This window comes from Ornithodoros turicata, chromosome 1 (genome assembly GCF_037126465.1).
Source record: "Ornithodoros turicata isolate Travis chromosome 1, ASM3712646v1, whole genome shotgun sequence".
NCBI lineage: Eukaryota > Metazoa > Arthropoda > Arachnida > Ixodida > Argasidae > Ornithodoros > Ornithodoros turicata.
Genome location: NC_088201.1, coordinates 92,504,328 through 92,519,638, shown reverse-complemented (window position 1 = coordinate 92,519,638; position 15,311 = coordinate 92,504,328). Strand labels below are relative to the sequence as shown.

The 15,311-nt window shown below is 47.5% G+C and overlaps 1 protein-coding gene across 1 annotated transcript in view; it reads right to left on the bottom strand.

The window, feature by feature from the left end:
• LOC135378469 (uncharacterized) overlaps positions 1–15,311 on the bottom strand; it is a 75,553-nt gene that overhangs the window by 7,085 nt on the left and 53,157 nt on the right. Inside the window, exons 13-16 of the mRNA XM_064611525.1 lie at positions 7,656–7,774; positions 5,650–5,708; positions 5,522–5,594; positions 1,281–1,348 (exon numbers count right to left, since the gene is read on the bottom strand). Of these exons, the coding sequence (XP_064467595.1) occupies positions 1,281–1,348; positions 5,522–5,594; positions 5,650–5,708; positions 7,656–7,774 (319 nt within the window). The remainder of the gene's footprint in view (positions 1–1,280; positions 1,349–5,521; positions 5,595–5,649; positions 5,709–7,655; positions 7,775–15,311) is intronic.

Sequence of the window (15,311 nt, the reverse complement as noted above, 5' to 3'; positions counted from 1 at the left end):
TCCTCACCCCGTTTTGTGTCATGGCTCACCTCCACATTTCGTGTTTGCTACCGAACTATTTCGGGGGAATGTTTCCCGTGTGTTGCTTTTCGAACGGACATGGGACTAAGCCACCGAACCATTCAAAATACACAGAGTGGCTTTTCGGAGCGACCCTCTTAGCAGTACGTACTCAACTGAACAATCCTTGAAGAGCGTACGGATGATTGTGGTTCGGTATCCGATCACGGGAGTCGAAATTTGATCAGAGAGCAACACATCAGGACAGAGTTCCCATCTCTGTTTGCAGCTTTGATGTTTTCGAATGACGTAGACGAACACGTCACTTCAGACTTCTCGACGAGGAAAGATCACATTACTTGATCGCTTGTGATCTATTGAGAAGGCTTCGTGTAATCGGAGCGAGTGACTCCAGCTTAATAACCGCTGACTGAAAAGCTAATAGCCTCGGAGCACTAACGGGTGGATTTACCGGAGGGCAATGGTTTCGTAAGTACAACGTGCTTCACTAGTTCGGGTTTCGCCCGCGGTAAAGGGGGGGGGGGGAATTCGACAATCCGCTCTTGCGCGCGCTATGTGAATATCATTTACAGTACATCTACCTCACCACGCCTCGACGGTATGATGCATTCTGGGTGCGTACGGTAGAGCCCTGCACGAGCCCGGGGCATCAAAATCCACGGCCAGGGCGTGGGCCGACAAACATTTTTGAAGGGTAATGGCAAAAGGGCAAGCTGGTACACAGTGATAAGGGGACAGAGGAGGGACGGCACGACACGAACTCTATGTCACCTACATACTAAGCAGCTTCCGAATTGGTGGCGCCACAAAAAGTTCCAGAACGTGTCGTCCCTCCTCTGTCCCTTTCTGCACACAATGTAGGACTCAATGTAGACACAATGATCACGTGCTCGCGACATTGCTGTCCTGCCTATCACGAACCTCCCACCTTTCACAATCGCGTTCGCGAAGCTTGCTGAGAGAAAGGGATTGGAAGGAGGAGTCCACATCCTCCACATAAGGCGAACGATAAGGCGCTTGCCCGTGTGAGTTCTGGATTTAATTTGGTCCCGTACTGGTACGCTTGCAGCCTTGTTTTCCTAAGGCAGAAGCGCCAGAAATCCGAGTCGTGCTCTTTTCAGTGGCGGACGCGCGTTTCGTCGACGCGTCCGGGTCAGGCCTGGAAAAGTCTGCCGTGCAGAGTTCCAACAGCATACTGGAAGGGCTTTGTAACGGCAAGGTCGCTCGCCGCAAGAGATTTTTTTTAGCGTTTGACTTACCTCGTGACACGACGCGGTGCAGCATAGCTGTGATAATTGGCCACACCAGCGAGGGAATGGTGTGCGCTCTGTAAGGACATCATGCGAGTTTATTTGGTGCCCAACAGGATTCACAATCGCCCTGACACCGCCCAATTACAGGGTCTAGTCTGCAGTACTTAGAGCACACAGTACCTCATGGAACGTAACTACGGGACGCATGAAAATCAATGAAACACGATACTGACGATACGGTGCAGTGTAAAGAGAAAACTGTCACAATTAGGTGATAGCATTTGACAGTGTCGCTGGATCGCAGGAATAACAATACCAGGAAAGGGGGGGGGGGCGTTGCCTCCTGCAGGAGCACTAAGGTCACGTGTGGAAATGCCATCTGTTTTTGTCGCTTGTCGCTAACATGTCGCATATAAAGGTTCGTCATTCCGTTATCCAGTGTGTATAGTTTGAATACTTTGCACCGACACCTTTCGAAGCTATTTGCCCCATGTGAAAAAATTCTGGGAACGCCCATGATCGTACACACTAAAACATATCACACCTTTTGGAGTGCAAATTTGGAGTTCGATAGCTCACCAAATTCGGTGTAAAGTTAGTATGGTGTAAGAATCTACACCCTTTAGAAGGGTGTAAATTGAAATATTTCTTACACCAATCCTGGTGTAAAAGCAGGTAAGAAATTACATCCTTTAGATGCATGGGCCGATGGTGATCTGTGCTTCAGCTGCAAGGATGGGTACAGTCAAGAGCCATCAGAGCAAGCTCTGTTGCATAGCAGGCTACCATTATGCGTACATCCACCAGATGACCCAAAACCATGCGTCTGGTGGAAGTAAAATGCTGGCATGCATTTTGAATATTCAGGCATGGACACAAAGTTTAAACAGAGACTTTCTGACTAGACATGACACTGAGACTGTCCGATTAGACACAGCTTGTACAGGAACCATGGGTCATTTTCTCATCAAAAATCACTTTGCATGAGGTAAAATTTGAGGTAAAACGCAGCAGTGACAGCAGGTGCAGCAAGTGCAGTTACGCATATGCTAAAACGTACATTGTTATCTACATAAGTACCACTTACCGGATTAAAGTGAATAATTAGTGAACAGAAAGTAACAAATAAATAGTTAACCGATTCCCAGTTAATTCACTTGGAGCAGGCACGGTCACCAATGTCGCTTAGCTCTTGAGACTAACCACGGCATTTGTCAATACATGCACCCATCAACAGAGGATTAAACAAAACATACACACAAAAGGAAAACGACCAATGCCGCAAGCTCAGCAGCCGACATCAGCAACACTTGCACGCGGCCTGCACGCTATGCCTTCCCTCTTTGCGGTCAAGCGCCTATATCCCGGGGAAATATGTGATATCTTCATCACAGCCGAGAGATTAAGTTGGTTGGTTGGTTGGAGTCTCGTTGGTGCACTTTTCCTATACCTCCCATGTATTAGCCATCCAAAATGCTCAACCTCTAGGGAACGGACGCCATTTGGTACCCGACGATGATTTCTGTTCAAATGGGCTCAGAAGGGCTCGCTGATACTATCCCGGGGGAAAATTGGATGTAGGAATGGCAGATACACTTACTTTCCCATTGTATTTTTCCATGTATTGTATTTTCCCATGGTAGTTTTGCGCGGCGGCCACAAGATGGCGCAAGGCGTCGCTGTCCAGAATTTCTGGGGATGGGAATACAGACAACAGCAGCAAGCTATTTTCTGATAAAAGCAGTTTTATTGGAAATATACAATGGGAGCGTTGAACCGGTTCTATTTTTGATGTGGCCGAACCGGAACTGAACCGGAACGAAGTCCAAGCAACGCGAGCCTGAACCCGAGCCGAACCCATATTTTTTGCGGTTCGACATCCTGCTTAGGCACTTGAGGTGTGTGTTGTGTGTTCCATACTCAGCACATTAATTTCCATTATACAAGGGATTCCGCTTGAGGCTACTGTTGGTAGACAACGTTTGCACATAATAGAGAGTATTAGCGGACCGTTTTGACGTTCCGCTCCGCTTACGGCGATCCGCTGAGCGCGAGCGGGGATAAGAATTGGTTTTAGCAGGGCGATCATCCAATTTTCCGTTTCGCATCTCTAACAGTGTACACGGGAGCACAGTTGTACACGGGAAGTTGTAGGACAGATGCAAGTAATTAGCTCAGCTTGTTCAGTAAAAGCAAGGCGGTACTGCTCATATTCAAAAAGAACGGTCGGCTTGCTAATAGCCAAGACTGGGTCGAGTTTGGTGCAAACTTCTTTGGTGCAATAAATTTTGCGCTTGAAGCTCTGTCCCTGGTACACTTGTGAACTACCCTACAGGGTGCTCTTCGACCGGAAAACTATTCCGGGGCCGCCACCCTCAGCACCAGCAAAAGACGACGAGGGCAGCGGCAGGTGCTCTTCACTGCCGGCAGCCATCTTGACACTCGGTAGTGCGGACCGCTGAGACCGCTCACCCGCTAACGGCCAAATGTCGCACGCATGCAGAGTTGCGTGCTCGCTCGCCGGCTAAGCGGGGCGCGGACTCGGTCAGCAAGTTATTTTAAGCTGCAGAGTAGCAGCTTTTCATCCGGGCACCTCGCCATCTTTTGTAGAAAAAAAAATTGCTAGTTGACGCTTTCGTTATACAGGGTGTCGTCCCAGCTAAATGCGGTATATGTTCGCATCACTTTTTCCGAGATCAAAGTCAATTGCATTATAGCATAGGCTTTCAACAGTTTTCAAATAACTTCAAAGTATAAAAGCTACGAAGTTGTCCCAATGAGAAAATATGGTCCCTTTGGTCACCTGATACCGGAGCGGTTGTCAGAACAAAAATCCGTTCGATAGATCGTCTGCAAAAAAATCCTGAAGGAACATTTTTTTCTTTATTTTGTCAATTATGCATCTTCGTAGACGCGTCTTTCCTTCACCCCCAAGGTGATAGGATGAAGAGAACAGTGCCGCCTCATACCTTCTGCATCCACGGAGACAGATCAGTTTTGAACGGAGTAATGGTCCTGAATGAGCAGTGACACCTAATCAATCGGTCAACAGTATCCAGTGTCCCAATATAGACAATGTTAATGACGCGGGGTTTACGTACGTCGCGAGACATACGAGAGACATTCTGTGTCGTGGAGTGGCAGGTCGCAATAGTGCGGCCAACGTCTCCTTTTTCTTTTTCTTCCTTTTGGGCATCCTGTAAGGCAAACCGATATCGCATCCTCACCTACCTTCGGCATACCTTCGGCAAGTGAAGGAATACCTTAGGAATATTGCCATTGTGTTTAGCGTTCGAAATAAGCACACGTGGAATTAATACGTTTTTGATGTTCCTCAGGCAGGAAGACAAGGAAACGCATTCCCTCTGAAGCCTTCACCTCTGCGTTCCACATATTTTACTCGTGCTATTTGTGTCGCGTGCTTGCCGTCCCCGACTTACGGTCCGAAACCTCATAGTCTGAAGGAATGCTCAACGACACACTGTAAATGAACCCAGGGGTCGCCCTATGAAAACATTTTCTTGCTCAGTCTCATCCAGTGTCGCTCTTTCTCATTCTCATCTTTCAAGATGACGGGACGGGACGGGACTAAGAACGGGAGTAAAGCAGGGGTAATTCCGGGGACGGCAAATGGTCACTGAACTTCGCAAATGGTCTCCTCAATTCAACACTCTGTATAAGTTAGCTAACTTAGCAATTTTTACGCCAGGAAGAAATATTTAGCGGTTCTTTCTTTGCATTGTGCCCTCCCTATGCATATATCACTCGACATACCACGGTTGGTGGTTTAATTTTCATTCATGCACATGAATTATGTACCTTGGGCTGTGAGAGCGTGAAATGCTGTCCCACTCTGTGACATTCATTTAGTCCCATTCATACACTCCCTCAAGGGCAATGCCCCATATTAAGCGAAATTACTCTCCTCCTGTACCGGTTCTACCAATACAACAAGTCCCCTCCGAAATAATCATAGGAGGCACCTCGCAGTGGGCACCCCATACTGGAAAGGACACTTCCTCAGTTGAGAAGCTTTCACTGTTCGAGCATATTGCTGGAACATTTTCATTCCGCGATGTACTACAGACTATGATAAGCACGGACACGCGACCGAAGGCGCGCTCATTTTCATGTTATTTTGGTTTCGTCACTGATCATCCACCTTCTAAACCTTTGTCCTGGGGATTTAAGCACATTCTTCGATCACCTTCGGAGGAACGTGTTCCGCCTACTAAACGCCTACTTACATCATCTTGTTGTTGGAGTTCGTCTTGCTGTTGGTGTGGTAGTATGGTGGTAGACCAACTCCAAGCGGTACATCTACGAAAATCAAAAATTAGTGAACCCATGCAATGCAAGTAGCAGGTGAGCTTACAGACGCTGTCATCCACGGCGTCGTAGGTGACTTCCCCAGAGAAAATGTCACCGGGCCAGCTGTAATAAAACATCCTGCCTTCATTCTGTGGATTACCAGCTAAACCGCCGCGATCCGTGCACACATGTTTGCTACACGTTTGCGCGATACCACATGCAATACATAGACGAGAACAGAGAAGAAGAAAGTGTAACGCGAGTCTCGCAACAGACAGAAGTGTTTGGTAAAAATTGGTAAAAATATGGGGAAGTGAAAGTGTGAGCAGAACTGATGAGCGCCTGGGTAACCCATCAGGAAGGAATTTGCAGTTGTTGCAGTTTGCAATTGAGGAGATATTGTGTGTATGTGTGTGTGTGTGTGTTTTGTGTGTTAATGCTGATCAAAAAGGCAATTCTAGGCGGTAGCTTGCATCATCCAAGCGGAAAATGGGGTGAGAAACTGCTGATAACTTGTACGATAGACACAGGACTAGAGACCTCCACGGACTTTTCCGGGCCCGACCCGGCCCGGGCGCATCGAAATATGGCTCGGCCCGACCCGAACCTTCACATTTTTATGTGGCCCAGGCCCGGCCCGACCAGGTGGCCCAGTGAGTAGAGCCCGGCCCGGCCCGCTGACTCGGCGAGTAGATCCCGGTCTAGTATTTCCAGCAGTGGCGTACGCGCTTCTAGGGGCAAAGTAAATTGATAAGAAGAGAAGGCAAGGCCACAAACATACAAGTTCTGGCGGTTTAACACCGTAACAGCAGGAGACCAAATTAAATCCAGAACGCCTGCGGGTATGGGCGTTATCGTTACAAATTTTTTCGGAGGTAGAGGAGCATCCTCTACAGCATTCTGAAAGCCACTTCATATTGCTCCTCACTTCTCACGTATTTCATAGTCACATTGCTTGGTGAGAGGGGTATGAACTGGGAGCATATCGACAAACTCCTCCCAGTCGCTACGCCCCTCAGCAAGCTTTGCCAACGTGACTGAAATACGTGAAGAGCAATGTGAAGTGGCTTTGAGAATGTTCTAGAGCGTCGAATCATACGCATAATGCAGTGTCCCTTGCTATCTTTGTCAATATATGCAATATATACAATCGTCCTCCATAGTGTGGAATTAACTGCGTGACCCGGCCGAGCCTGACTCTCGGAAAACGTCGGCCCGGGTCCGGCCTGGCTCGCGGTGGTGGCTGACGACCCGGGCCAGGCTCGGGCCGCGGTGCCGGCGTATTTTGTCGGCCGGGCACGGCCCGCGAGCCGGGTTGGGACAAGGCCGGGTCGGGGGCCCGGGCCCGCGCAGCGCTCTAACAAAGGACTGACATGATGCTGCGTCAACGTACGGTACAACGTACAACGAATGATACCGTATAGTAAAATCCAATCAAGAACACTGAACGATAAAACAAGTGTACTGTCTCACGAAAATAATAATTGGGGCTTACGTCAGTGGGCGCTACGTTAGCGAGATCATGAGGGACGCCACAGCATTCGTCCGTCTGGATTGCTTTCGACCCACCTGAGGGTTCTGTGACGTGGGATGAAAGCTCACCACACGGCCCCCCGTATTTAACGTCCCTCTCATTAGACGGCGTGTGTAAGCAACGTGTATCCTGCCACAAAGTTGCTGGCGTCCTCGGCTGGGTTCGAACCCACGATCTCTGGATCAGAGAGCGAACACGTACGCTACCGACTGAGCCACCGAGGCCGGTGTCTCACGATAAGCATAGTCATAAGCATAATAATTTTCAATGTTCCCAAGACCTGGTAGGTCACCCAAATTCGTTTGAGGTTGGGTCTACGGAAAACTTGGCTTTAATAAGAGAACCGCCTGCACCGCAGTCGAGTGCACTGAAAGTGGTGCCGTACATTCAGCGGCGTAGCCATAGAAGCGATACAGTGAGCAAGCATCCACGTCCTTCTGGGGGGAAGAATCTCAAAAGGAGCAACGGAATGCACAACGCTTCCTACGTAGTTCTACATTGTGGTTCCTATAGCTGGAAAACCATAGAATACTCACAGTGTAACTCCACCTTTTTCCAGTTCTGTCATCATCGCACCAGCTTCAGCCATGAGGTACAGCGCAGTATAGGGAGCCTTAGTCGCGGCATTAACCTTGGTTGGATCCGGCAACTTGTCCTAGAAGGCAATATTCCTGGGCTCCACTGTATTGTTACTTGTTATTCTTGCACACCTTCATGATGTCAGCCAAAGCACAGTATATCATGCTTACGTCGTAGCGAAACCGGGCGAGACAACTACAACATGGAGCACGTTGCTTACTCCGCGCCGACCGGTGAGTGTGAACGCTGCGGTGTGATTTCTCCGCCCATTTCCCCCTCCTGCGCAGAAGCTCAACCGGCCGCAGAATCTATCAAAATAAGTGTTACTGCGCACGGAGCAATCCGTGCGTCTGCATTGGTCGGACGCCACAGGTGTTCGGATTGAGTGCCAGAATTTCAAAACTGCACTTCGCGCTTCCTCGCCTGCATGCTGCGTACCCTCTCGAAGGTTCTCGGAACGGTGGACGCCGGGTCGGCGGTGTCTTTCGTTGGGACGCAAGTGTGTTCGAGGTCACCCTTTGTTATCGCATGTTTGTTTCTCTTGGAAACAAGGAATGTTTCGGTGCTAACGACGCTGCGACGACAAGGGACCTGCCTGGAAACCCAAGTTATCGCGCCTTGACTGACTACCAGCGTTTGGCCACACAACCGCTGGAAAATTTCAGGGCTGGCACCGTAGCAGATATACCATTCCCAAGTAAGAGAAACACGCGATAAAGCGTAGAGGTTACACGTCTGATACCTCTATTTAGAGGTAACACGACTTGTAACGTGACTTAACGGATATCCAATCGTCGTTACTTATAAATGTACCCTTTATAGGAACCTTCTAAACGAATTCCGCGTTTGGATTTCCTTCGTTTGCTTTTGTTTCTTTGCAAGGTAACCTGCATAAAAGTCAATGTTCTCGTTCAAGCCGCACATTCAATCATTCAGTACGAGAGTTTCGGATCAGTGTGCGTTACGTTGTGTCTCTGCGTCTTGTGAAGAAAGGTTGAAATGATGGAACTTTATCAGGGTATTTCTACGGTATGCTCACTACAAAGTTTACGTAGTGACGTTTTTGCTGGACAGTCGAGGAACACAGCACAGTCTCTCTTCAACACGGTTCAAGGGTTCAACACAGTGTGTACGTGTAGATGGGTGGAAATCCAGCGAACCGGTAGAATGTAGGAAGGTAGTTGCCTCAGAACAGAAGCCGCCGATATTTCGAACAGAGACTGTTCTTCTGGGCACCGTCCTCATCATTGGCATGGTATTTAAAGGGTTAGGTGTGACGTGTTTAAAGGTTCATGCGAATTCTGGGTCAACAGCCCGGAGGGAAGAAAGGTTCCGTACGGGTTTCTACGGCCGGAGTGAATGGCTGCTTTGTTAGAGTGTAGAGGGGATTATGTGAACGTAGTGATCTAGGCTACAGACCGGTTACAGAAAAATGGAAGGTTCACGAACACGTGGACGAAACGGGACAACAGGCAAGAATTGGCAAGCATAGCTAAAGATAAGGAGGTTAGTGGTTACGTGGGGAAAAAATCCAGAACCAGCAAAGGTTTCTTTTCTTTAAATATTTGTAATGCAAAGTTGTGACATGCAATAAAGAAAGTAGAAGGCAGTGGCCATGCAGAACATAACAGATAATGGAGGTAGAAGGGAAGGGTGGAGGGAAGGGAAAGGGTGTTTTATTTGTGAAGTGTTTCTAGGGTGCCTTGTGATTTGTTGATACCGGACGGGTGAAGAGCATTGGACTTTTATATGAGATAGACTCCCCATCACGTCTGTCACGTGTGGATCTAAACCTGGTTTCTAGAATATATAGTTTAATGTTGTCAAAATCAAATTGTATAATGAAATAAAAAAATAATATTGTTCTGTGTCCGGTAAGGCGGTTGTTCATTTGTTGGCCGGTTTCACCAATGTATTGCATAGAGCAGTCGCCGCATTCAATGCAGTATATGACATTGGAGCTTGTGCATGTGAATGCGTGATTAACGGGGTGGGTGTAATTGCTCGCAGGGCTTTTGATGGAGTTAGCGTGTTGAACGTGCTTGCATGTTTTGCAGTGCGGGAGGTTGCAGGGTCGTGTTCCCGTGTACGGGGTGCTTGTTTTGCTGATTTTCGCATTGACCAAGGAGTCTGTCAGGTTTTTTGCGCGTCGGTATGTCACCTGTATGGGATTTGTGAATATATTGCTAAGTCGGTCACAGCTTTGGAGGAGGGGCTCGTGCTTCTGTAGAATGGCTTTGATGTTTGGAAGTGCGTTGGAATATCTTGTGATGAAGTTTATTTGGCACGCGTCAGGATTTTTGCGGTTTTCCAGAACCTCGTCTCGATCGAGTTGCGACGGAATTCGGTTAGGAGGGAGTCTGGATAGTCCCTTTGGGCAAGTGTACTGCAGAGTTCGTCAAGCTTCTCAGCGTAATCTGTCTCAAATTCTGCGTAGTCTTACACTCTGACCATTAGGAATTCCAACCTTACAGTGACGCGGGTGGTGACAAGTGAAGGTATTGTTTTTCAGTTGGCTTTTTGTACAGGGTTGTGATGAGGTTGCCGTTGTCTAGTGATATTGTGGTGTGAACTTTATGTTGCTATGCGCGGTGTTCAGTAGATCTATGAAATTTTGATGTTCCCCGTGTTCCCATATTATCAGTATATCATCGATGTATCGAAGGTACACCGTGGGTTTTAATGAGAGGGCGCTGAGAACTTGTTTTCTAAGAACCCCATGAAGGTATTTGCGTATGTGGGTGCAACAGGTGTGCCCATACTTGTACCGTGTACTCGTAGGTAGTGTTCCCCATTGAACTCGAAGTAGTTCAGTTTAAGGACCAAGTCCATTAGAGCGAGTATGGTTTCCGTGTCCAAGGGTGGTTTCCAAGGGTATTGCAGAGGGCTGTGATTCCGTCGTTGTGTGGGATGTTAGTATACAGTGATGTCACATCCAGCGTGGCTAGTATTGTGTCCCTACCAAATGTACGAGTGTTGTTTATATCTCTGATTATTCTGAGGAGGTGGGGTGTGTCTTGTACATGCGATGGCAGTGTTTGTCGGAATATGGTTTAAATAGTGGTCCAGGAATTTCGAGAGTCTTTCTGTTGGTGTGTTATTAGATACAATTGGCCTGCCGGGGATGTCAGCCGTATAGAGCTCGTTGGCGTGTACCTTGTGGATTTTGGGCAGTAAATAGGAACGACCTGCGCCTGTGTTTGATGGGGTGAGATATCTGAGGTCATCACGTGTGATGAGCTTTCGTTCGTGGAGGTCCTGTATGGTATGGGTTATTAGCGCCGTGTACTCCTTTGTTGGGTCATGGTCCAGTTTGAGGTAGTGTTGCGTATTGTTGAGTTGCCTATGAGCTTCAGAAATATATTTATTGCTTTGGGAAATACCGCGAAGGATGTCGTTGCTTACTTGTTTGATGTACAGGTCTAATGCGGGTTCTCGGCCGTGATTTGGTGTCCAATTTGATGGTAGTCGGAGGTCGTTTTCTTGTGTTGTATGAGCGAAGAATGCTCTAAGGCGTAGCCGTCTCGCAAAGTCTGATATGTCTTTGTGGATTTCGTATTCGTTAACAGAATTGAGTGTAGGGCAGAATGTTAACCCCTAGAGAGGACTTGTAGGTCGTCGCTGGTTAGTGAGCGTGATATATCTATTACGGTACTTGCGTCAGCGTTTTCTCGGGGTGGCTCAGCGATGTTGCGGAGAGTTGTGGTTGTGGTGCTGGAAATTATTTGTTCGGCTGCTGCGTGTGTCGTGTTAGTGGGTCCGGCATCCGTGTCGTTATTGGAATTAGATTTTCCCGAGTCTTGAGTGTTCCTTGTTAGCTAGCTCGCGGTTGTGTAGTGTTTGCCTCCGCGTCGGTGAGACTGATATTGTTCATATGGGCCTGGATCGTAGCGAGTTGCGAGTGGGCACCGTTTCTTTAATATTTCTAGAAACGTACGGGCTGTGTTGTTAAGGGCTGATGCCCACTAGTTCGAAATATCGGCGGCTTCTGTCCTGAGGCAACTACCTTCCTAGTGTGTACGTGTGTGTGTTACGTCCGTTATTTGGTTAGTCCTTTGTTATCCTTGTGTTTTACTTCGTGTGCTTGTGATTAACCATAGCCGCGTCGCTAATGTGTCATTCTGACATATCTGACATGTTTTCGGCGTACTGGAGAGGAAGTTGCAACAACGTGAGGACTGAGTATACCTCCTTGAAACTGAATGTCGTTCACCACAGCTGAAGTGTTGGTATTGTGACGTCCTCGTGCTCTTGCCTCAGCTGTAGTTCCAGGCTTGCCAATTAAATAATACATATGCTCCAGTTGCAATTATTGTGCATGTGAATCTGTACATGTAGTGATCACTCACTTTTCGCCACTGGATGCCTTTAGATTAATTACGTATATTACAGCTATATGTTGTGAATGAGTGCGTTCTGCACTGATGAGAGCTCGTTTTGACCACCATTTGTTCTGTAGCGTCTGAAGAGCCGAGACAGTAACGTCTATTTATAGGTGATCTGTGTAACGTTTATAGAGGGTACTGCCCATAGGTTACAAGGTAACTTCTGAAATAGAGGGTAAAAATTTTTAAATTTTTACCATTTACTAGAAGGTACCAGGTTTAGAGTATGTAATATTTGAGGCATTAAAAAAGTCGGCTATTTCAAATTTCTAGTGCAATTTATTTTTGCTTTTTTGTGCCTGCGATCATTGAAAAGCCGTTGTCAAGCCTCCTCCTGCCGCCACGACGGACTCCATTCGGTGTGGGATAGATGAGTACAGAGAGGTGACAACTGCCTGCTGCTGTCTGAGTGACTCCCACTCTTCTTGAGTGGCCGACCACAAGGCGTCGGGTGGCATGTTAGGTGCCTTCTGGAAAGTCCCCAGACGTTCTCGATCGGGTTCATATGTGCTCCTTTTGCGAGCCACTGTAGCTGCATGATGCATTGGCTGTCTAGGTGACGTTACTAGGCGGGACATGTGTATTGGACTTGGACTGTGTGTTGGAACAAGTATACGCCGTCTGGAAACTGGCCATTAAGTGCGAAGGGTGTCAGCATTGTGTCTATGATGCTGACGTATTGCTCGCTGTTGAGGTTGCCGGTTATCCTGTGCAGTGGCCCGAGATCTGCGGACGTAATAGCTCCCCAGCAACCTGCTGAATGTAGGCCGTTTTTTTTTTTTTTTTTTTCGCAAGAGCATCTCCCCAGGTTCCTTTCAATCTTATGGTACTGGATAATACCTTGCACAGGAGTGCTAAGCGCGACCAGTGCGACCAGTGAAGGTGGCTGCTGGCAAACTCGTATCTGAGCGTTTTGTGCACAACGCTTAATGCTGGCTTACGACATGAAATGCGGCAGCGGAGGCCTGCTTCCCGAAGACGCCTCCGGACTGTTTTTGCCGATGCTGCGATGGATAGCTCCCGTCTTATATCTGCGACAGTCATGAAAGGGTCGTCCACGATAGCTGCGACAAGGCAAAGGTCCTCGAACTCCGACGTTGCGCGGGAACGCGGAGAGTCTTCTATACGGTTCTCCTGGACATAAGCATCTCGAACTCTCCGGACAGTCGGCACGGAGCAACCTACACTTTTTCACTCCCTGTGTAATGAAAATGTTGAGAACCTCGCAGCGAAAATATGGCATTGCTCTTTCGGTTCAGGTGTCCTTGGTGCCTACGCCGACGGCAGAAGAATGCCTTTGTTGCCGCGAAATGAGACGTTACTGAAGCAGCGCAGCGGGCGAAATACTGCGTTGCTCTAGGTATCCTATTGCTACGTGAGAGAAAGCGACGCGTACGCTGTTATCTGGAACAGCCGAAACAAGTGAGTTTATTCATGTGTGCCTTCGGTTTGTTATTAGTATAAAGCTGCATGTCATAATACGCTGTCCATGGTACATGCAGGAAGTTTCGGTACGTTGCCGACAAACGGTTTACCAGGTGGCTCTAGGGACCATTAGGAAAGGACCATTCCTGAAGGGCCTAAAGGACCATTAGGACCTGCAGAAAAGTCCTCAAAGCATGCGCTCTACATACCATAAGGGAAAACTTCTGAAGCATACAAAGGTTTTTGCCTTTTTGCGTTGAATGCCTCCCGTCTTGACAGAGGTACACTGGATGGTTTGGTCATGAACACTGCTTGATCACAACAGTATCCCTTTCATGCACAATAGAGGTCTGCCATATACCCTTCTGGAATAACCAGACAGCCAAAGCTTGTGATGTTGCTTTATTGATCACTGTGTTTATGAATGAGCATACAAGTGATAGCAGTAATCAAGCAAACAATGAAGGAGAACATCCCCGTACTGTGTTCATATCAATTTGCAGTAACGCAATGTATGTATGCTTTTCTTCTGTTCAGTGCACAGGTGTTTGCCACAAACACGTTCCAGTCCACAATCTCTAAGAGGACATAGGCTATCACCTTGCCTCTAGTTCAGGTGGGGTCATACCAATGGCATCAAGAGAGGCTTCTCTTCAGAGGCATCCCTATCGTTGACACAAATGTTAGACCTTTTCTGTGAACATCTATCTTTGCAGCCCTTTCTCAATTTCTTATTAATTCCCCATGTTTTCCCTCATACCAGTCCAATTGCAGTCATTCGTGCGGGCTCAGGCCTTTTGCAGGCCACTACTATTTCACTGTAGCTCACATCTTTGCAAGTTGTTGGTGTTTCACTAAGGAGGTGATCTATATCCTCCGAGAAGATAGATATGGCCATGGCTAAGTGTCTTCCCTATGCTCTTTATATCGAAACATGGTCCGTCATGGCTGTCATGGATGTTGAAAGTGTGCCGGGTCAAACCTAGGCACGTTATCTCGAAGCTTGTACACTGTTTCGTGAATGACAGCTCATTTGTATATAAGCTCATACTTCTCCACATGCTAAGCAGAAGTTCTGCATTTCCCTCAGAATTGGAACTACACCTGTAAAGGTGGTTACAAGCATGCTGCATCCAGGGATTTAGCTCAGTACATGCACGGGACTTGACCGCAGCTTCAAGCTTTTTCTTAGACCTGTGTTACAAGATCCTCTTGTGAACTACATGGCCACTAAGCATTTCCAAGCGTGGCAATTTCATATTGCAATTCTACAAGCCTTTTACTCCGTGTACCTTTTATGTCATTGTTGCCGATAGAATTATTGTAACAGAAAATTCAACTATGCAACGCTTGTGTGCCTTGTTTTGCATTATTTTTTCGTGCCCTCAATGCTTTCTACCAAGAATTTGAATTTCCTCCTCCCTACCACCTTTTTCTAATGTACATCAGTATAAATATATGTACTATGCGTGTCTGTATCATGCCTAATGAAGGACTGACTCTATTTGAAAGCTTGTGTTTCAGTAAGATCATTTGAATGTTTGAATGTCTCTTATGGCTGTGAGTTCTGATAATCCTACCAGTGTCGCGAAAGGGTGCCTGTTGAGGTGACTAATATTTATCAGCTCGAGTAATCAGAGAACCTGGTCCACAGCAAATACTACTAGGTGTCATTTGAATCTGAAAATAGGCGCTATGAATTCATGCACTCCTTGGCTGCACTGGCCCCATTGAAAAGGATTGTGCCAGACGGCAAGACGTTCCCCGCAGCTAGCTTGTTCACTTCTGGCTGACGTTTCCAAG